The sequence below is a fragment of the Phocoena phocoena genome, chromosome 14, assembly GCF_963924675.1.
Source record: "Phocoena phocoena chromosome 14, mPhoPho1.1, whole genome shotgun sequence".
Taxonomy (NCBI): domain Eukaryota; kingdom Metazoa; phylum Chordata; class Mammalia; order Artiodactyla; family Phocoenidae; genus Phocoena; species Phocoena phocoena.
In genome coordinates, this window is record NC_089232.1 from 48,899,239 (window position 1) to 48,921,989 (window position 22,751).

General features: G+C 36.2%; 1 protein-coding gene across 22 annotated transcripts in view; it reads left to right on the forward strand.

Moving 5' to 3' along the window:
- NRXN1 (neurexin 1) overlaps positions 1-22,751 on the forward strand; it is a 1,127,862-nt gene that overhangs the window by 983,314 nt on the left and 121,797 nt on the right. For 13 of the 22 annotated variants that reach the window (XM_065890685.1, XM_065890668.1, XM_065890670.1 and 10 more), the window contains 2 exons: positions 8,029-8,118; positions 9,494-9,813. In XM_065890685.1, the coding sequence (XP_065746757.1) occupies positions 8,029-8,118; positions 9,494-9,813 (410 nt within the window). The remainder of the gene's footprint in view (positions 1-8,028; positions 8,119-9,493; positions 9,814-22,751) is intronic. The other 9 variants (XM_065890678.1, XM_065890679.1, XM_065890681.1 and 6 more) reach the window with 2 other exon arrangements.

Below are 22,751 nucleotides of genomic sequence, written 5' to 3' on the forward strand. Positions count from 1 at the left end.
TTCATTTCTTTTCATTGTTTTTTCTTCTTTCTGTTCCACAGCAGTGAATTCCACCATTCTGTCTTCCAGGTCACTTATCCGTTCTTCTGCCTCAGCTATTCTGCTATTGATTCCTTCTCATGTAGTTTTCATTGCAGTTATTGTGTTGTTCATCTCTGTTTGTTTGTTCTTTAATTCTTCTAGGTCTTTCTTAAGCATTTCTTGCATCTTCTCCATCTTTGCCTCCATTCTTTTTCCAAGGTCCTAGATCATCTTCACTATCATTATTCTGAATCCTTTTTCTGGAAGGTTGCCTATCTCCACTTCATTAGTTGTTTTTCTGGGGTTTTATCTTGTTCCTTCATCTGGTACATAGCCCTCTGCCTTTTCCTCTTGTCTATCTTTCTGTGAATATGGTTTTTATTCCAGGGGCTGCGGGATTGTAGTTCTTCTTGCCTCTGCTGTCTGCCCTCTGGTTGACAACTCACTTCTGAGTGCCAAAGTTCCAACCCACAGTGGCCAGCAGTTTCTTCAGCTTGGGAATCCCCACTGGATCATCAGCAGAACCATCAAACTTGACAGTCCAGTGGTTAAGACTCCACGCTTCCACTAAAGGGGGTGCAGGTTCGATACCTGGTGTGGGAACTAAGATCCCACGTGTTTTTCGTTGGAGGGTCTCCTGCAGAGGTGGGGGGTGGCCTTGGCTCACCGTGGGGACAAGGACACTGGCGGCAGGAGTTCTGGGAAGTACTCCTTGGCGTGAGCCCTCCCAGAGTCTGCCATTAGCCCCACCAAAGAGATAGCATAGTATTTTATTCAATAGTTTTAACATTGTGTGTATTACAAGTTTCACTTTGCATGGCATATGTATTTTAACCATTTTTATTTGTATTTGCAATTAGTTTGAGTCAAAATATATTCTTTTAGAGAATATATTTACTTAAAAAATAGAGGTAGGAGTGTAGAGCTTTATGAAATTAAGAATAATCAATTATCAACTTTTGGGGTGTTAATATCCACATTACAACACATTTTTAATCTGGTTTTTATTTCAATAAAACTTAGACTGCTTGTGATCTAGGTAAAATTCTTTGGGTTCTATCATACCTTCTTTGTCTGTTCTAATCCAATGCCCTGTCTGAACTTCTGTGGCAGCTATAATTCAAGCAGTGGTTAATTGTATACGTATGCATAGTTATCTATTATCTTGAGCTTCCATTTAACTTTCCTCATTTTGGCCCTTGACTCCCCAGCCAAAATCTAAGCCCTTTAATAATAGTCTCTATGTGATGTATTGATGTATACCTGAAACAGTACTTTGAGTACACAGTGCTTATGTGTTAACTTCATTGAGTCAGATTGCTTTCCTAATGTATAGCTAAGCTGTACTAAAGAAACAAAGGATTTGACTATTGGAACTAGAGAAGGAAGGTGAAGTCTTTTGGGTACATGAGATATGTCTAGGAAGAGTAGACATGGATGCATGCCTTGGGCTATCAATGAGTGGCATGAGAGCAGAGATAAGAGGTGGGCTAGGAAGAATAAAAGGCAATATGAAGTCCAAGCAAAATTCACTTTGTGTATTTTCAAATATATATATAGGTATGTATATAAAACAGTGAACAGATGGACCACGTATAGTCCTTACTTGCAAGGAACCCATAATCTAGAATCAGTTACATGAAACCGTTTCACCACAATTACAGTTACTTCTACTAAGTGTTACAAGGATGCATAATGGAAGGCTCTAGGTTAATTTGGTGGAGGGATCCAGAAAATGCTTTCCTGAGAATCATATAAGCTAGTATCAAAAGAAGAAATAAGTTGGCCAGACTCAGATGTCTGTGTCTGTGTGCATGTTGGGATGGGTGGGAGTGTTGAGGTGTACACAGAAATGCAGGAAATTTGCAAAGCAAGGTGAATGGCACCTTGGAAGAGGATTAGCTTGGTTGTAGAATTTGAAAGAAGTCCACAGTGACTAGAATTTAAAGAGTTAGAAATAAATGGTTCAAGATGAAACTGGCAAAGTAGGTAGGAGCCAAATGTTTGTTATGTATATATCTTAATGATACAGCAAATCATGTAATACATAGAACAAATATTTTCATTAGAGCAGCTATATTTTTTTCACAACTTTGCCCCTTGAAGAGTGTCAGTAGTGTTCAAAATCTACTTATTTGGAGCCTTGCCAGCTAAATTAGATATTACTGTATTGTATGGTTTGTACAACAACTACTCGTACAGCATGTAGTTGGAAATAATGTGATAATGCTGCTTTTAAAACTAGAGTCATTTTGCAAAACTTTGTTAAACTTTTACTTTGCTTTATGGGCCTAGGCATATCCAAATGCCATGTTCCCATTTAAAAACAAAAAGTCTAAAAATTAGACTCCTAATCTTCTCTGGAAGTATGTACAGCATTTAAGAACCCTTTTGTGTTTCCTTTCCCAGCCTTAAAAAAGAGGAAACAGGTAACCTTCAGAAGAAGCGAGTATCTTTGTTTTCACTTTCAGGTTATTCTGAACAAATGTTGGGTTCATAAAGTTGCTTTTCCTTATTGTTTTCCAAGTATATTACTGTCTTATCAAAACTGCCACTTTTATTTCTGAAGAGAAATTACACATCAGGGGAGATCTATGAAAATGAGAGGAGAAAATTATGTGTTAGCGAATTTCATATAGCTTGTCTCTACTGACCAATAGTCATAAAAATATGATTACAATTTTAGTTCCCTTTGTTTTCTGAGTACCACCATGAAATTTAACTCCAATTCAAGGATTTGAGTTTTATTACTCCTTGCTGCTTACCTTGATTCTTTGAAATTACTCTTGTTTCCTTGAAGTCTACTGATTTATAAAAAATTAATATACTGTAGTGTGACCAAATATTATCGGCTAGGTGGGAAAGTAAAACTATCCTGAATTCAATCAAAATTGAGGATGCTACACTTTTAGGTATGAATTATCAGATTTTCCATCTTATTCTCCACCTGTGGAACCTTGTTCGAAATATCCATTGTGTACAATACCTTATACCCAAATGGCCACACCAATTAGAGCTAGAACCTATCAATTGGTAGTAGTGTTACTAGATGAGGCCAGCTTCTTGTCAAAAATACTGAGTCTTGAAACTGATATAATGTTATAGATCAATTATATTTAATTTTTTAAAAATTTTTTTAAAAAATTACTGAATCCTTCAACAATTCAAAGAAAAGTAAACCAAATTTTACATACCGTTTTATTGCTTGAAAATTACTTCAGCAGAGACATGTATGTTGCTGGTAACATTTTCAGTGGAGGTAACAACAATTTTAACCCACATAAAATTAACTGGAGGAAAAAGAAAGTAAATCAAAAGAAAAACCTCATTCCACTTTTATTGGGGTAAAGGAAGTATGCAACTAAATTATTATCCTTTATTCAGTGAGAAGCTCTGGCTTTATAAACCTAATTTATGTATTCAGTAGATTACTGTAGTTGATTTGCATGCTTTTTAAAAAGTTGAAACTCTAATTGGACACTTTTTGTAATTCCAAAATGAATTGGTCTTTGACAAGTGGGTCATTACTGCTTTATCCTTACCTCTGATTTAGGATACTTGAAGTTGAAAATAGTTTCTCGCCTTTCATTTGATTTCAATTTTCAGGTACACTTTCCTTGTTTTTAACCTCTTCTATCTGTATAAGCCTGCAACCTTTGACTGTCCAAAGAAAATCCATGTAGTGTTTCTACATCCCAGCATGCTTGGTATCAGATCCCAACACTTTCCAAAGAAAAGTAAGGGTCATCAGAAATTATATTTATCTTTGACCTTTCCCGATCAAATGGGTTGTTTCATGTCCTTTATATTGCATGTAAAGTTTTAGAAGCATATCAAAGTAAGGACAGGATTAAATAGAATGAATACAATCATGCAGAGTCACTGGATATGTTATAAATAACATATCACCATGAATTTGTAAAGGAATGAAATGCATTTAGGGCATTTTCTTAAAATAATGTACTTCATTTCTGCCCTCCATGTGCAGCTTGTTAATGAAAATCATGAAGTAGAGGCAAAATGTGGGCTTATTCCTGGTGAACTTAAACAATCGGAGCTGTTTTGTACCCAATACTAAGAGGGGTTTGGGAATCATCTGTTAGGAAGACATTGTCACTCTATTTAGATGTGCCTTTGTTTGTTGATAATGTACTTATATACAATTTTTTTAAATTAATCAATTTATTTATTTTTGGTTGTGTTGGGTCTTCGTTGCTGTGTGCAGGCTTCCTCTAGTTGTGGCGAGCAGGGGCTATTCTTCGTTGCAGTGTGTGGGCTTCTCATTGTGGTGGCTCCTCTTGTTGCAGAGCACAGGCTCTAGGCACTTGGGCTTCAGTAGCTGTGGCACGCAGGGTCAGTAGTTGTGGCTCGTGGTCTCTAGAGCTCAGGTTCAGTAGTTGTGACGCCCGGCCTTAGTTGCTCCGTGGCATGTGGGATCTTCCCGGACCAGGGCTCGAGCCCATGTCACCTGCATTGGCAGGCGGATTCTTAACCACTGCGCCACCAGGGAAGCCCCTATATACAATTTTGTCACAAGAAAAGGCATTAGTTTTATATTCTAGTAGAAAAACAAAGGATTTGGAGAATAAAGTCAACATATAGTGAAGTAAGCGCCATCTGATTTCCTATCCATTATGCCCACTAAGAATAAAGTCTGTCCTTGGATTTCAAAATCAAATATTTCAATTAAAAAAATACTTTCAACTAGAAGACATCTGAAATCTATGGGTTATGGGATTGTATGAGCCCATTTGTGTGGGTACCTCTCTTAAAAATTAGTGTGTCTTTTTATACCTATCTCTGCTGCCCACTCTATTTTTTTCTTGTTTTTGTTGTTAGATCACCTCTTTGTTATTCATTGGGAATGCAGTGTAGGTTCTCTTTTTAGCTGAGTCTTATCAAGAATCTTCAGAAACTATTGTTCATTTAAATCATACCATGTGGATCATGTTAATTGTTCTGTGAGTGCCAGTTAAAGGTATGAGGGCAAATTGTATGTCTGTATGCATGTGGGTGTATATGTATTCTTGCGTTTTTATGTACTCTTCTCAAAATCATTCAAAAGGCTTCCATTTCCTCCAGCTGTATTATTTAAGACTTTTCTCTCTACTTTCCCTACTAATAATAACTATGTTTATCTACTTTGTGGCACGGGGCAGTTATTATAAAAACAATAATGAACTGATTGTACGGATGTTCAAATCAGTGATAATCATTAAAGACATAAAATTATAATTGGAATATTTGATGTTTCCTTTGGAAAGTACAAAGGGAGGCTTAGCTACATGTGATCTATCCTCTGGCACAAGTATTTGCTTTCCTGTGAATGTTGTTAGCCTGTGGAGATGAGATAATGGTGCCACAGAAGCCATCAGAATTTCAAACAAGATTTCCTTTGCTACTTCATTCTACAGATATTTCATAGGAGGTTCTATGACAGATATTGTGCAAACACTGAGAATACAACAATAAACACTACACATAATACCTGACCTCATGAAATTTCAGAGTTCAGAGAGAAAATATTAATTGAATATGCAATTTACAGGGTCAGTGCTTGTTTCAAAAGAGCATGTATCAGGTGTCAGGAAAGCATATATTCAGGTGTCCTAATTTAACTTGGGGACATCAGGGAAGACCTCCTGAGGAAATAATGTTCCTGCCAAGAAGACTTCACTAATGAGTCATGTTTGGCTAAGGAAAGGTGAGGATGGGATGGGATGGGAGTGAGGAAAATCTTGCAAGTAGAGGAGAGAACAAGTGCAAAAGTCCAGAGGTAAAAGGAGGGCTTTAGAAGAATTGAAAGAATTCTCATGAGATGGAAAGAGGAGAGCAAGACAGTGACAGCCATGAGATGGGGCAGGGGAGGTGGGAAGAGACCAGATCATGGAAGTCATCATAAGCCTCATCAGGTGGTCGAGATTTTATCCTGAAGGCAATGGGAGGGTTATAATAGACAAGCGGCCTGATAGGGTGTTGGCTGACCTGTGGAGAATGGGTGGGATTGCTGTGGAGAGGATGCAGAGATGTCTGTTATTATATTGTAGTAGTAATTGGGCAAGAGGTGATTTGCAGCTTAGATTTGGGCGGTGTCTGAGGATATAGATCATTTCTGATGATGGGAACACTCTAGCATGAAAAACAGCACAAGGAGCCACATAATTATAAAGTTGTCAGGAGAGGTATAATAGTGTAAATTGGTATGAGTGTTGCTCTACAAACAAGTCCATAGAGCAAAGGGTATGTGTTTTTGAAAGTATTTAATTTGCTTATCAAATTATGTACATAAACATGTTGATTACATAAATCACATATAAGCCAAAATACATATTCATCAAGAATCATGCTGCCATAAGACAAGTAATATTAAATTTTTGTATATTTTTCCAAATATATTGATATATGTATACAAGCACACAAAAGAGAACGTAAAATGTACACATTTCTTGAAAACAAAGATAGGCTTGGAATTTATGCTATTTTATCCTTTTAAAAAAATTATCAATATACCAAAACTATGTTCCCATAGGATAAAATACTATAACATTTTAATAATTTCATAATACAGAGAGATAGATATCAATGTTTTTATTAAACTATATATTTCGCTCCACTTTGGTATTTACATTTTCAGTTAAATACTAATGTATGGAATATTTTCAGTCATAAAAAACTTCAAAGGATAAATTGATAAGGTCTAAATGATAGTTCTTTTCTCTTTCTCTAAAAGTTTGTGACTAATATGGTGGATTTATTGTGGTAAGTATAGTGTATAAATAAAACTAGCCTAAGAAAACATTTATTAATTATTCTAAATCTGAGAAAAATGTATCTTTTATCTTCCCTAGTAAAATGCTCCAGTCTTTTCTTGTGGGCAGTACTACCTACCATTCACCATTTCTTCCACCATTTCTTTCACCTCTGAGTCCTCACGTGAGCTATTACCAAAATGTCTTAGTTCAAAATTCCACATTAGTTAATTTTCATAGAATAGAAAAGCTTCTGGCAATATACATGATTGAGTGCTGAGATGGCAGTCTAGATTCTTCCTAAGTGCTTCATAGATCAAGAAAACAGTCATCTATTTGCAAGCATTATTCAAGGTCAATTTAAACTATGTTTTTATCAGATAATTTTTTTATTCAAAGAATCAAGGCTTCCACTTAGTTTAGAGCTATGAATAGGGACCACTGTTGTGGCTTGTATTTGTTCCTGAAGTTATCATGCCTTCTTTAGAATAGTTTAATAAAAAGCAAATATTTGAGCACATAATTTTTTTCAAATGTCATACGCCTCAATCTGTCAAGTTTTAAATGAAACTGAAGGATACTCAAAGTCACTTTTGTCAAAGCCTTTTCCTATCATAACATATTTGATGATGCAAGATGTATTCCCTTGTGATGTCCAGGTGGTTGATAAACCAATTTGTGTGGAATATACAAGAACTATTCAGACTTTGTGGTTTCCTTAAATGAGATGAATAAGAATTTCTCTTTTCTGAATAGGACATAAAGTATGCTAGGCCTATTTTAGATGCTTCAGTGTGCCGAAGATTGTATTAAGTTTGGTGTTCATAAATTACTAATCTGGAATAAGAAGAGATTGAATGTATTTTGAAAACTTAAACCTGTTTCACCTGAACATGTTTAACTAGTTAATAAGAAACATCAAAAAGACAAAACCCTGAGATCAATGTTCATTTCTTTGTAAAGCTATTATTTGCTGTTTAAATTGGTTGTTCGGGTCTGTCTATAACATAAGTTTTAATAACCTAGCTCAAATGCAGATTTCTAATTTTCAATTAACATAGGAATAATTTTGTTTGCTAAAATAAAATAAATGAATGAATGACAAGTCTGAAACATGAAATGTTCTAGGTAGAACTTTTTAAAATTCCAAATTTCAAAAAAATCATGTGGCAACTGTATAGCTCAAGCTTTAAGTATTAACTTTTAACCTTTGACCTTACAGATTTTAACCAATGAAATGTCTCTTTAAACTTTAAAGGAAACAATGATAACGAGCGCCTGGCGATTGCTAGACAGCGAATTCCATATCGACTTGGTCGAGTAGTTGATGAATGGCTACTCGACAAAGGTAAAAAACATTGATTAAAACTTCAAATAAAAAAATAATTTGAACATAACCAAGTAGTACTTCATTGTAACACTAATAAACATAAAAAATAAATTTTCCGTAAAACTAAATTAAAAACAAATTTAAAACAGTAAAATGTAGATAGTAATATTTGCATTCCTTGTATAATAATTTCTATACATTTTTAGACGTACCAGCTGTTTAATAATCTTACCCTGTTAACTTAAGGTTAAAGGGACTGTTAAATATAATCCACTAACTCAATCTATGAAGGTACTCACAGCAAGCATTAACCCAAAATGATAAATCATTTATAGATTATATTACATGTTCCAGCCTCTAAATTATTAACTAAAATATATGTAGTTCTGATATCTTCATTATGGTCCTGAAAAAAACAACAACAAAAAAACTCTTGGTTTAAACTCTAGGCATCTTAAATAGTGGGCAATATGGATTGCCAGTCAAAATGAAGTCCCTTTAACGTTTGCAAACTTCTAAGAGCATTTGGGAACAAGCCCTAATTAAAACTGAACTTAAAGTTGTGTGCATGCTTTTTATGAACAGAGAGCAATCTGCTAAAACTGGATACTCAATTTGATGATATTGGTACTGTTGTGCTGAGGATTGCTGTTTGATGGAAATGTGCCATAATTTCTCCATCGGTTTGTGTATCATTGCTGAAGCTGCTTTTTACATCTGAAGCTATATTTTTTTTCATTTTGTTTTGTTTTAATAGACTTGCTGAAAGCCAATCAGAAAAATCTTTTTGGATTTTTTTTGTCTCTGACACGCTCAGTGTAAACTATGTGTTTCTTTTCAGTGTATTTGCCGGAAAACAGAATAATTCAAATAACAATGGACTATTGCCTTCAAAAAAATACACATTTCTAAAGAAGAGCATATAGATACCTGTGGCCATTATGTGAATTATGAAATTTTTACCATAAATTTAAAATCAGATTTCAGCTGCTATAGATGAGTTTCTACCGGTGGTAATTTTAGAATGACAAATACTTGAAATATTAAATATCTCATTTTTAATTAAACAATTTAGACTTAAGAGACCAACAGTATAAGGTCTTGAGGTAAAAGGGGAAAGGAATCCACTAAAAATTAATTTATAATACATATCTTTGATTGGTCTTTTAGCAAAAGCACTACATTTATAATAAGTTGAGAATTTACAAGTATTTGCCAATGATTATGCATTTCATGGACACCTCATTTATAAGCAATGAATTATGAGTCAAATGCCTCTCTTATAGTTTATTGCTCTCATTATCCACCCCATGAAAGATCTGTTTTATCATCCTTTGTAGACTGTAGAGTTCACAATCAACATTTTTGCATGTATGTAATATTATTTTTACAGGGCGTCAGCTCACAATCTTCAATAGCCAAGCAACCATAATAATTGGCGGGAAAGAGCAGGGCCAGCCCTTCCAGGGTCAGCTCTCTGGGCTTTACTACAATGGCTTGAAAGTTCTGAATATGGCAGCCGAAAATGATGCCAACATCGCCATAGTGGGAAATGTGAGACTGGTTGGTGAAGTGCCTTCCTCTATGACAACTGAGTCAACAGCCACTGCCATGCAGTCAGAGATGTCCACGTCAATTATGGAGACCACCACGACCCTGGCTACTAGCACAGCCAGAAGAGGAAAGCCCCCTACAAAAGAACCCATTAGCCAGGTGAGTACACAGATTTCATTTCTTCATTCTGGATCTGTGATTATGAAAGTGGACTTTTCTGCATATGTGTCTTTTCTAGAATGGGATTATTTCTGATCTCAAGCATTATGGCTTTTTTAAGACTTGCTTAATATAATGAATTCAGTTTGAGGATGAAATGTGTATATGCTGTTGGTTTGTGGTTTGTGAACCTTTATTGATATATACTGCTTTGTGATGGTTTGTGTGTGGTTAGTTGATGGTCTTGATTCAATAACCTTGGTCTAGCCCAAGCTGAGGGGATTGTCTACTAATTACACAGGTCTTTCACTTTTTAAGTTAAATGAACGAGTCAAATAGTGAAGTATCTGAAAGGCCTTGTTCCAGCTCAGCACTTCATCAAAATAAAATAAAAGCAAATTTGAACATCTTAAAAAAGAAATTGCCTACAGCACTTCTATTGTATTTTGAAGTCTGAAGATTTTGAATTGGTAGGCATGTGGCTCTCACCATGAACGATAAGTCTACTATTTTACTGTTTATGGGAAAAACACACTGTTAGTTTATCTGAGGACAAAGACCCAAAATACGGTACTTAAAAACTGTCTTGGGGGCTTCCCTGGTGGCGCAGTGGTTGAGAGTCCGCCTGCCGACGCAGGGGACACGGGTTCGTGCCCCGGTCCGGGAAGATCCCACATGCTGCGGAGCGGCTGGGCCCGTGAGCCATGGCCGCTGAGCCTGCGCATCTGGAGCCTGTGCATCCGGAGCCTGTGTTCCGCAACGGGAGAGGCCACAACAGTGAGAGGCCCGCCTACTGCAAAAAAAACAAAAAAAAACAAAAAAAACTGTCTTGGGCCAACATATTTCATACGTTATATAGCTAACTGCCCTCACCCATATTTCACTTCAATGAGCTTATTTTTCAATCTTATGTCTAAAATTTTTGAAAAACAATTTTTAAATGTCACACTTGTACAAGTAGGAAGTATATTTATTCCATCAAGATATACTTACTGATTGCCTACTATGTGTCAGGCACTGGCTTAAGTATTGGCATTACATCAATGAAGAAGAGAAAAAAAAAACACCTGCCTCAGAGCTTACATTTCATAAAGGCTTTTAGAATGCTGTTGAAATTCTATTAAATTCTATTAGATCTCTGTTGACATTTATAGCCTTTGTACATATTCTGTTGTTAATGCTTTCAGAATTGTGTGTTCTTCTTGGCCCAAACTTGATTGTTTGCTTTTGTTTTGTTTTTGGTAGTTAGTGAATGTCTCTAGTAGGTGCCATATAAAGCTTTCCAAAGATGAGATTCTTACTTTTCTAGAAAACCATGTACTAAAGAAGCAAGAATGACACCAATTATTTTTTAAATTGCTTTTATTTCAAATGTTTGAAATAGATCATGTGTCACATTTAGAAAGAGAGTAAAAGAAGATGAATTCTGTTCAGATCAGCACCCTATCTACTAATTAACATATGTTTACCAGAGAAAGAAGAAAATAGATTCTGATTTTTACTTTGAGTAGGAAGGAGTGGGAGGAACAGAATAGAGAAAGAGAAAATGTCCTAAAAGAAGAGAGATGACCAAAAAGTTGTAAAGTCTGTAAATTTATAAATGTAGTGTTTCATATTATACACCTATATGCATCACTTTCTTCTTTCTTCTCTCTCCTTTTTTAAAATTTGCATTTGGCCACAAAGTAAAATGGGCTGTCTCACAGGGTGTTCATCAGTATGTATTTACCGATCACACTACATGTGCCATACACTGTTCTAGGCACTGGGGATACATTAGGAACACCAAACAAAAAGCCCCTCCCTTATGAAATAGACATTTTAGTAAGAATGTGTGCTTAGACTAAAATCATTTTGTTGATTTTCTGTGTCTTGTTTGGGTTTATAAGATTGTTAATAATTGCACTTAGCCTCTTGGATAAAGATTGTGTCTTTAGACAGATTTATGCATGCCCAACAGCTCCGTTTGATATTCTTTTCTAATACTTCACTAATGATTTGTTATTGTGTTTACTGGTTTACGGTTTATTTAACGATAAGCAGGTTATTAAGGCAAATCTGATATAGGAAAATGAAACACAGAGCTATGATAGACTATTTCCTTTATGTAAAATAATTCATAAGAGGACATTCTAGGACATTAGGAAATAGAAATGTTCTTGTGAATAAAATTTGAAATGATCAGATTTTTTTCTTAGTAGTCTTGTTTCATCGTTAATGAAATCACAGCTGCTTAAGTTACTAGGTAAACCAGATGTATCCCAAAATAAGGAAAGAATTATCAGCCTTACTTTTATGTTTTTTATCAATTAGTACTCGCTGTGTATTAAGAAATAGTTTTTTAGGTAAACATTTGTAAAATAGCTATTTCGTTTGCAAGTTAAACACCTAGAAATGAAGAAATTAAAAATTTATGCATTTTATAATATTAACTAATGTGAAAGGAAAACAGTTAACTGCCCATTAATTGCCAATGAAAAGAGTCTCTTTTATTGTAAGCTATAACATGTTTAAAGATAGCAGAGGTTTATGGAAGTAAATGATCTAATCAATTAATAATTACTTGGTTCATTTGAGGAAGTATTGACTTAAATAAAAGATTACTAGGTTCATTAAAAAATACATATTTTAAATCTTTAGATTTTTAACAGACCAATAACAGCAATTAAATAATTTGGATTAATATACTACAAATATTCAACAACAGTGTTTTAAAGTTGTACTCAAAGTTTTTAAAATTCTCTCTTGGGGCTTCCCTGGTGGCGTAGTGGTTGAGAGTCCGCCTGCTGATGCAGGGGACACGGGTTCGTGCCCTGGTCCGGGAAGATCCCACATGCGGCAGAGTGGCTAGGCCCGTGAGCCATGGCTGCTGAGCCTGCGCGTCCGGAGCCTGTGCTCAGCAACGGGAGAGGCCATAACAGTGAGAGGCCTGCGTACAGCGGAAAAAAAAAAATTCTCTCTTAAAAGGATATGTTTGTGATTACAGGTAATAAGATGTGAATGTATGGGGGAAAAACTACTAGGGAAGAAAGCAAATTATTTACTTTTGAGTAACAGAATAATTTGTTGTAAATTTACTTCACAGTTGATTTTTATCTTGCCCTCCAGCTACAAAGAGATTACTGATATATGTAGAATTTAAATGTTTGTTAGCATTGTCAAAGTCTTGACATTTAAATATGCAAGTGATTTGTGATGCTAATTCTAAGACTGTAACCTTTGACCTGCCTACTTTCATCAACCGCCTTACCAAATTGTGTACCAGGGAGGGTCATTTTATTTTTCAAAAGCCACACTGGACTGTTTTCTCAATCAAGGTATATTTTCCTCAGCAATAGCTACAATGGCAATGTACTTTAGGGTGATTGCATGTTTTCGAACTATGGAAACAGATTTTTGGTCAAGCAGAATTAAATTGGATTCATTTCAGACAGATGAGATGAGGTTTATTCAGCCATCCTGCAGGGCAAGTAGTAGGGGAGAATTTTCAGTTTTCACAGAGTCAGAGAATATAAAAGAGTATTCACAAAATGTCATCCCATAAGATCCTGTTTACATTCCTACTTAGAAGTAAATATGCTTTAAAAAGAAAAAAAAAAGGTTTTCTTCTCTGAATGATGATCAATTTTAAGACTGATGTTTACTTTAGGAAGATAGGATCTATGTCATGAAATAATGAGTACATTTACCAACCTTTCTGATTAAATGACTTTAAAAAATGTGAATGTAAAAATATTAATAATACTTTTTATATGGATTATATAAAGTTGATAAAAATTTGTTTTACTTGTGATATCTACTATCTAAATGTTTCCATAAGACCCACTCATCCTAAAAAAGGGAAACTTTCTATAAGGCTAATCTCAGAAAGTGAATATTTGCAAATAATTAACAGTATTAAGTTCTTCAGGATGCTGAGAGCTTCTTGGGATTTTTGATGGCTGAGTGTTCCCTCCTCTTCTGAATAATCTGCCAATGTCTTACAATGTATTTGTAGATTTACTTAAATGAGTAAAAGTACGCCAACATGCAAAGGGCAATATTCATTCCCTTTGGTTGCCAGTTTGTAAAGAAAGGAAATTATTTCTTTTCAGATCAAGATTGTGAAATTTCTTTTGGTCTGTGCTTTGTATCACATTTTGTGATATTGTGGTTCTTTCCTTCAAGAATATTTTACAAGTTATTTACATACCGTAGACAATATGGATCCATAGTAATGCCTTTTGCCTAGAGGAGGTATGGTAAAATAGAAAGATCACAGCGAATCAGGAGACCCGTTTCCAATTTCAACACAACCACCTACCTTTTTTGTGTAACTTGGACAGGTGGGTTAACCTCGCTGCCCTTTGGCCTTGCGCTCTCTCTAAAATAAGTGGGTTTAGGAATCTCTTGAATTGTACTCAGCTCTAAAATTTCACTGACTCTAGTGATGATACTCTTAATTAGGTCTTCTGATGCTTATTTAATAAAGCATAGATTTCACCCTTGACTTTTACACAGTATGGCATGCATCTCAGTTGGCCTGTATAGTCCTCTTGTGCACCTGGTGTACCGATGTAATTATTAATAGTATCCTTTTCTGACTCTCAAAAGCATCCCATTTTCGTCTGTAAATTATATTCCATTCTACTTTTACAGCATATATAAAACCTATCTTTGCAAGAAAATCATACTTCATAAGGATAATAAATAGAGAAGCCCTGTCCTTTCATTCAGAGCAGAAGCTGATTCTGGTATCCGTACTTGGTTTCAAGAATCCATAGCCTTTTTCATCTTCTTTTCATCTCATTTCAAAAGTCTTGAGAAGGGTGCTTCCCTGGTGGCGCAGTGGTTGAGAGTCCGCCTGCTGATGCAGGGGACACAGGTTCGTGCCCCGGTCCGGGAAGATCCCACATGCCGCGGAGCGGCTGGGCCTGTGAGCCATGGCCGCTGAGCCTGCACGTCCGGAGCCTGTGCTCCGCAACAGGAGAGGCCACAACAGTGAGAGGCCCGCGTACCAAAAAAAAAAAAAAATCTTGAGAAGGGAGACAGACTAAGGCTTTGAGAGATTTTGACTGGAGGGACTATAGTTTGCAACTCTGAGTAAGAAATTAAATTGTAGACTGGGGCAGAATCAGTAAATATAAATGAAATGTATTGGAACAATCTAGTTAGGCTTTTTTCAGAGTGGAGGTAGCAAACCTACTCAAGAAAAGGAACTATTGAGGACTTAAAACATTGGTAGGTGGTCAGGACGTGTATCTTCATTTCCTATTGAAGTCATTGGCATTTGATTCCTATGGAATGTTCCAAAAAGAATCCCAATTAGGATTCAAGCAAAAAAAGAGTGTTTGAATGTGTCACACACTGCTGTTGCTTCCTGGTGGCTTTGGAGATACTCATAAAAAATTAATACTATTTGTTTGAAAAATGTAAGCAGAGTGCACACATATTTCCATGAAAAATATCTAAAACTAACAAATAACATATTGTAACTTCAAAGAACAAAATTTTATTTTTTTATTAAAAGTATTAATTAACCTTAGCTATGGCTTCATTATTAAAAAATAACTGCATTACTTATAATTATGTGTGTTCCTGATAACTACTCTGCATTTTAAAGTACTAGTGACATGAGTAATTAGTTTTATTTTCCCTAGTCCAATCATTCTGCTCAATTCACTTAAACTAATGTACATTTCTACTGCAAATTTTAGTGCATACTGAAAAGAAAAACACTTGGGTGTAGATTTGAAAATATATACAAAGGCATATTCTTCTGAAACTAAGAAGAATGGTGCTGGCTAAGAAAAGTGCAGCTCTTTGTAATTTTAAATGTAGGTAAGCACTTCAGTTTAGAAGGTGTTTTTCCCCTCGTTGTGGGTAAGCAAAAGTTCTAGGATATATACATTTTAGAGTTTATTTTAAGAATTATTGTGTTCAGTGCATATTCTTTAGGGTCTGGAGGTTTCAGTGGATGAAAAGGTACTCTCTTGGTGGATGCAACCTTGGTTTTGAGACATCTTTGGACAAGGCTAGTTCTAGACAGAAATAGCCATCCATCCACCCATCCATCCATTTATTCACTTAACATATGTTTGCTGAGCACTTACTATATACCAGGCAATGTTCTAGTCACCGGAAATACAGCATTGAATAAAATTAGATTTTTCTGTACAAAGCTCACATTCTAGTTAGGGGAGATGGACAATAAACCTTAAAACAGCATACATGGGATGTCAAGTGCTATAGGAATAAAGCAGAGAGGAGAGGGGATGCTTGTGCGTTGGGGCTGCGGGGGAAACATAAGACGGGAATCTTTTCTGAATAGATATGGAAAGGTTATTAGTGATATGGCATCAATTATAAAAGAACATTGGGGATGGGGGGGGGAACTCTGCATGCCCTGCCCTGTGTGGTCCTAAGGACACAAGACACTAACTAATAAGTCTTGTTAATTAAATCAGAAGAGTAATCAAATTCTAGGGATGTATGTGAATGAGGAAGAAATGAAGACTCAGAAAGTACAGCTTGGTATTATTCTTGTTATTTTACACGTGAGAAAAATTGAGGCAGAGAGAAACTAAATAACTTCCCCAAGGCTATGCAGCCGGCTTCTTTTCAGAGTACGTTGGGGTGATCTGGTCCTCTGCCCTTAAATAGGCAGAGAATCTCATCACTTCCTGCCTTCTCATATTCTAAACTAGCTGCCTTCTCATATTCTAAACTAGCTCAAACTTCTCATATTCTCATATTCTAAACTAGCTCAAATGATCTCCACCCAGGTGTCAAGCTGCTCTTTCAAAAATGCAAACCTGGACCTTAATACATCCAGGTATTTAGGACAAAGAGCAGATTCCTTGGATGATTGTCAGGGTCCATTCTTCACAGCTGGCCTCCTTCTGCTTCACTAGAAGTTTTATCTCCACTCCTCCACACTCTTTTCTCCTGATCCTGTTGAACTACTAACAGAAACCTCTGGAGGTCATGCTGTTTCACACCTCTCTGTCCTCTGCCTGGAAAGCCCTTTCCTTTTTTCACCTACCTATTTCCCTCCTTCATACTCCTGCCAATCTCTCTCAGTCTGATTCTGCCTTCTGAGAGCTGACAGTCTGAAGAAGCACCACTGGCAAGGGCTGTTAGGCGGCAGTATTGCACAGGGGTCAAGGGCAAGACTCCAGGGGCCTGAATGCCTACTTAAATCTCAGCCTTGGGCTTCCCTGGTGGCGCACTGGTTGAGAATCCGCCTGCTGAAGCAAGGGATGCGGGTTCGTGCCCCGGTCCAGGAAGATCCCACATGCCGCGGAGTGGCTGGGCTCGTTAGCCATGGCCGCTGAGCCTGCACGTCCGGAGCCTGTGATCTGCAATGGGAGAGGCCACAACAGTGAGAGGCCTGCGTACCGCAAAAAAAATCTCAGCCTTACTTTCCCTACATACTGGCTATGTGCCCTAGGCAAGTTAGCCTCTCAATACCTCTGTTTCCCATCTATAAAATGGGGATGCTGGTTTCTTTTCATAAGCTTATTGTGAGGATTAAATGAGTCAGTATAGTATGTGAACTATATACAATTACTGCTATTTGACAATTTGTATTACCAAAAAAAAGAAAATTTCTTATGGTTCACCCTAAAATACAGAGAAGTAAAAACATGTCTGACCCATGTAACCATTATACAAATGGTAGTTACGTTTGAAAAGTTACATTCCTCAAGTACACTATAAATTAAAGCATCCTTCTTACCTTTAAAGATATTTTCTCTGCCCTTGAAAACAGCTCTGAATTGATGTTTCTAAATCAGAACTCAAATGGTGTGGTATGTACTGTGCTGAATTCTCTGTTGAATGTGTTTTCCACAAGGAGGCAGCACCATTCCCCTAGAACAAGGATGTGGGAAGGGGTGGGAGGCAGGAAATGATTCAGGGGGAGAGTTGTCACTGGCATTTAGTGGGAGAGGACCGTGGACCCTAAATATACTGCATAATGAAGAACTCTCTGCTATCCACTGTTAGTGGGTAGTGAAGAACTATCCGCTATTTTACTCACCTCCACCCACCATCACCACCATCACCACCAACACAATCTCAAATCACTGTTGACTGAGCAGCCCAGAAATTTCGTATACCTGTTTCCCAGCTGTTCTCAGACAGAAGCTCATTCATAGTATGACACTGAATAGTGCAAATATGACTTCTATCACTATCCTCAATAACGTGTCTTGATTAAGGAGCTTAAAAGTCACGATATACTCCTTTTTCAACTTGGAAATGAAAAACTTCAAGTACTTCCAGCTGTGAGTTAGACCAAGTTGGGTTTATGATTCTTGATACAATTTCTTTTGATATCATTTTTATTACCATGGGGGAAATAGAATGACTTAAAACTCTGTATCTAATTAATATGTGGCAGTAATTTCAGTGAGCATTTTCTCAGAAAGAACTGGTGAGGTTGGCTCCCTTTCTGATATTTCAAGTCTCAGTTGTAGGACAAAGGAATATCTTTTTATTATTAACAATGCTTTTTCTTCTTTCATGATATATGTTAAACAGTAAGTATTGTTCAATAAACTAGTATCAAGATTAAATTTAGATCTCTATGATTTTTTTTAATTGAAGTAGAGTTGATTTACAGTGTTGTGTTAGTTTCATGTGTACAGAAAAGTGACTACATATATGTATATATATGTATGTAGGTAGGTATATATATATATGCTTTTTCAGATTTTTTTCCATTATAGGTTATTACAAGATATTGAATATAGTTCCCTGTGCTATACAGTAGGTCCTTGTTGTTTATTTGTTTATCTGTTTTATATATAGTGTGTGTATCTGTTAATCCTCAACTTCTAATTTATGCTTCCCCCTCCGTTTCCCCTTTGGTAACCATAATTTTGTTTTCTATGTCTGTGAGTCTATTTCTGTTTTGTATATAAGTCCATTTGTATCCTTTTTTAAATAGACTCCACACATAAGTGATATCATATGATATTTGTCTTTCTCTGTCTGACTTACATCACTTAGTATGATAATCCCTAGGTCCACCCATGTTGTTGCAGATGGCATTATTTCATTCTTTTTCATGACTGAGTAATATTCCATTGTATATATGTATACCACATTTTCTTTGTCCGTTCATCTGTCAGTGGACATTTAGGTTGCTTCCATGTCTTGGCTATTATAAATAGTGCCACTATGAACATTGGGGTGCATGTGTCTTTTCGAATTAGAGTTTTCATGTTTTCCTGATATATGACCAGAAGTGGGATTGCTGGATCATATGGTAACTCTATTTTTAGTTTTTAAAGGAACCTCCATACTGTTTTCCATAGTAGCTGCACCAATTTACATTCCCACCAACAGTATAAGAGGGTTCCCTTTTCTCCACACCCGCTCCAGGATTTGTTATTTGTAGATTTTTTAATGATGTACTTTCTGACCAGTGTGAGGTGATACCTCATTGTAGTTTTGATTTGCATTTCTCTAATAATTAGCCATGTTGAGCATCTTTTCATGTGCCTGTTGGCCATCTGTATGTCTTCTTTGGAGAAATGTTTATTTAGGCCTTCTGCCTGGTTTTTGATTGTTTTTTTTAATATGGAGCTGTATGAGCTGTTTGTATATTTCGGAAATTAATCCCTTGTTGGTCACATCATTTGCAAATGTCTTCTCCCATTCTGTAGGTTGTCTTTTCCTTTTGTTTATGGTTTCCTTTGCTGTGCAAAAGCTCTTAAGTTTAATTAGGTCCCATTTGTTTACTTTTGCTTTTATTTCCATTACTCTAGGATATGGATCCAAAAACGTATTGATGTGATTTATGTCATAGAGTGTTCTGCCTATGTTTTCCTCTAAGAGTTTTAAGTCTGGCCTTACATTTAGGTCTCTAATCCATTTTGAGTTTATTTTTGTGTATGGTGTTAGGAAGTGTTCTAATTTCATTCTTTTACCTGTAGCTGTCCAGTTTTCCCAGCACCACTTATTGAAGAGATTCTCCTTCCTCCATTGAATATTCTTGCCTCCTTTGTCGTAGATTACTTGACCATAAGTGCATGGGTTAATTTCTGGGCTTTCTATCCTGTTCCATTGATCTATGTGTCTCTTTTTCTGCCAGTACCATACTGTTTTGATGACTCTAGCATTGTAATACAGTCTGAAGTCAGGGTGTGTGATTCCTCCAGCTCCATTCTTCTTTCTCAAGATTGTTTTGGCTATTTGGGGTCTTTTGTGTTTCCATACAAATTAAAATTTTTTTGTTCTAGTTCTGTGAAAAAATGCCATGGGTAATTTGGTAGGGACAGCACTGAATCTGTAGATTGCCTTCGGTAGTAGATGATTTCTTAAATTTTTATTATTTAGTGCCTATATTAGGTTTTCTTATCAGTTAGCATCACTGAAAAGTTCCCCAACAAGAAAAATATATTAACATCGTTAGGCTGGAACCTCAAGAGGAGATCTAGTTAATTCATCTGCCCCTATACAGCACTAACCAAACAGTTTTCACTGTCTTCTCATCATCACTGTTCTCTTTCTCAAGCAGACAAATAACACCAGTGTTAACCAATAGTTTCTCCGTTAGCATAGTAAATGATAATTAAAACAAATGAAAACATAGCAGTGTATATTTGTTTTTATTAACTTACTTATTTTCGGCCATGATGTATGTTACCTATAAATCTGCAATACTTTTATTTAAAATTATGAATTAGCAAATATCTTTTGTGTACCTAACATATAAAATGCACTTTGCAAGGTATTAAATTCCTGAGGATGAGTGTGAGGTACCTAGAGATACAGAGTTGTACGACAAGAACCAACCATTTCTCAGATATGTAGAGACTCCATACATAAAATATAAAGTGCCCTAAATCAACAATAGTAAAGCTTTTGTACATCACAGATGTACAGTCTGTTATTAACAGCATCACTGGCACAATGGAAACTCTGAAACAAATGGAAAGGACGGAAGATATTTTAGTCTTTTTTTAATAGCAAGTGATTTGAAGCAACACCCTTTTATTACTTAACATGTCCTGAGTGTTGGCAATGTGCTAGACACTACTCTGAGTCTGAAATTACCCACATTCTGTGGAAAACTTTTTCTAAAATAAGTGTTATCATCTGTCTATAGGTTTGATAGGGTAGCTGGTGGTGCAGGACCCTTTTGTCCTCTTTTAAGATTTTCCTAGTCAAGAGGGATGTGGAGGCTCCCCTGAAAGGCATGTGGGGGAGCCGAATCACCTCTGTCCCTCCATGGAATAAATACTGTGCTGTTGAGGAAGCCTGGATACTGTTGGTTATGTGTGTGAACTCAGTGTTGGACTATTGTATGGAGTAAAACATGAGCCAGTAATAAAGGGAACTTTAAAATCATGTTTATCGTGCTGACAGATTCTTTATATCAGCTAAATTTACATGAGCAAACATCTTAGTATAGCATCTGGCACAAAGTAGGTGGTCATTGTTTCCTTCCTTAGCATCCTCGTTTCCATTCTGCTACCAGTCTTCTTCCTTCTCTCTGTTTGCTCCTTTTTTCCTTTCTTCCTTCCGTGTGTGCCAGACCCTGTTCTAGGCATTACAGATTCAAAGAAGATGACGCAAATCTCAAATAAGAGAAATGGGCCTGAATTTGATCACCATCCAAGGACTATGTAACAAATATATTCAACTATAGATTCCCTGAGATACTGGCAGGTAACCACATGAGGAGTCTCTATCTGCTGTACCATGTTAAGCCAGCTCTTACGAGATCTTCACTAAATGTAACCCAGCATGAAAAATTCAGCAGCAAAGCTTTGGACCTGGAACTCTTGAGGGAAGCTTATTTTCATATTTTCTACACCTCTTAGCTTACCTCTACGGTAACTATCGCTGAATGTGTATCAAAAGATTGTGTGTACAGCTAGATTACAGTGTAAGTACTTGTGCCCACAGGTCCGAAGAGAGTATCAGTTTCTTTCAAAAGAAAATAGAAAATATTCACATTCCACTGAAGGGAGTTTCTCTTGTTCTAATGCCCATATTTCAGAAGTAAAAAGGATTCGTCAAGATTCTTTCACATTTTGTGGTGAATTTCCTGTATCTGACCTTTCCCTGCACAGCATCAACTGGCCATTAGTAATAATTCTAGACAGAGTCAACATGGTAATCCATAACAACAGATGGAAAATAAAGACATCACAAGGCAGCCAAATGACCCACTTATTCTGTTATGAACTGATGGCTTTCTACTATCCAAAGTAAGCATTTTCATTATAGTTTTAGATAGAGGTTTAATTATATTTATGACTGAAGTTGTCTGTGGTTTATTTAATTGCCTCATTGTCTTATATACTCTTGTCATTGTGACTTTGCATTCCACATTATTTGGAAACTTGATTCAGAAAAGGGAAAAAAAAAAAAAGAGCATGTTACTTAAAGTACCCAATCTGAAATTTATCATTGGTACGCTAGCAGTAGTAAACAAAATACAACCTCCCATTTTCATTCTTTGCAGTGTTACTCCCTCTGCCAGCAATGTTCCTGTTTCCTCCTTTTTTCCTGTGCTGCAACTGTACCTGTGATCTTACTCACAGTAATTGACTCTACCTTTGTAAAGTTCTAAAGCTTTGCTAATGTTAATGGTATGAGATGATTTTAGACCTTGCATTTCACTTGAAGCTTTCCGGAACAACCCTAAGCAGGATGCATTTCTTGTTTTCATAGCACTTTGGAAAAATAGATAAATATATATTCAGATAAGTAGACGTACAGATAGTTATTTATCTATCAGAGCCTTTAACTTTTATTTCATTTTCCTTTTTGACAAGCACCTGAAAGTCAAAACCTATGCCCTGTTCACCTGTGCAGGCTCAGCACCTAAGGTGCTTGGTACAAAATGGACACTTAGTAAATAGTTTTTGCATAAATAAATTATGAACACCCAAAGTGCATATCCCAACGCTGAGATAAATACGGAGTGCTGCCTA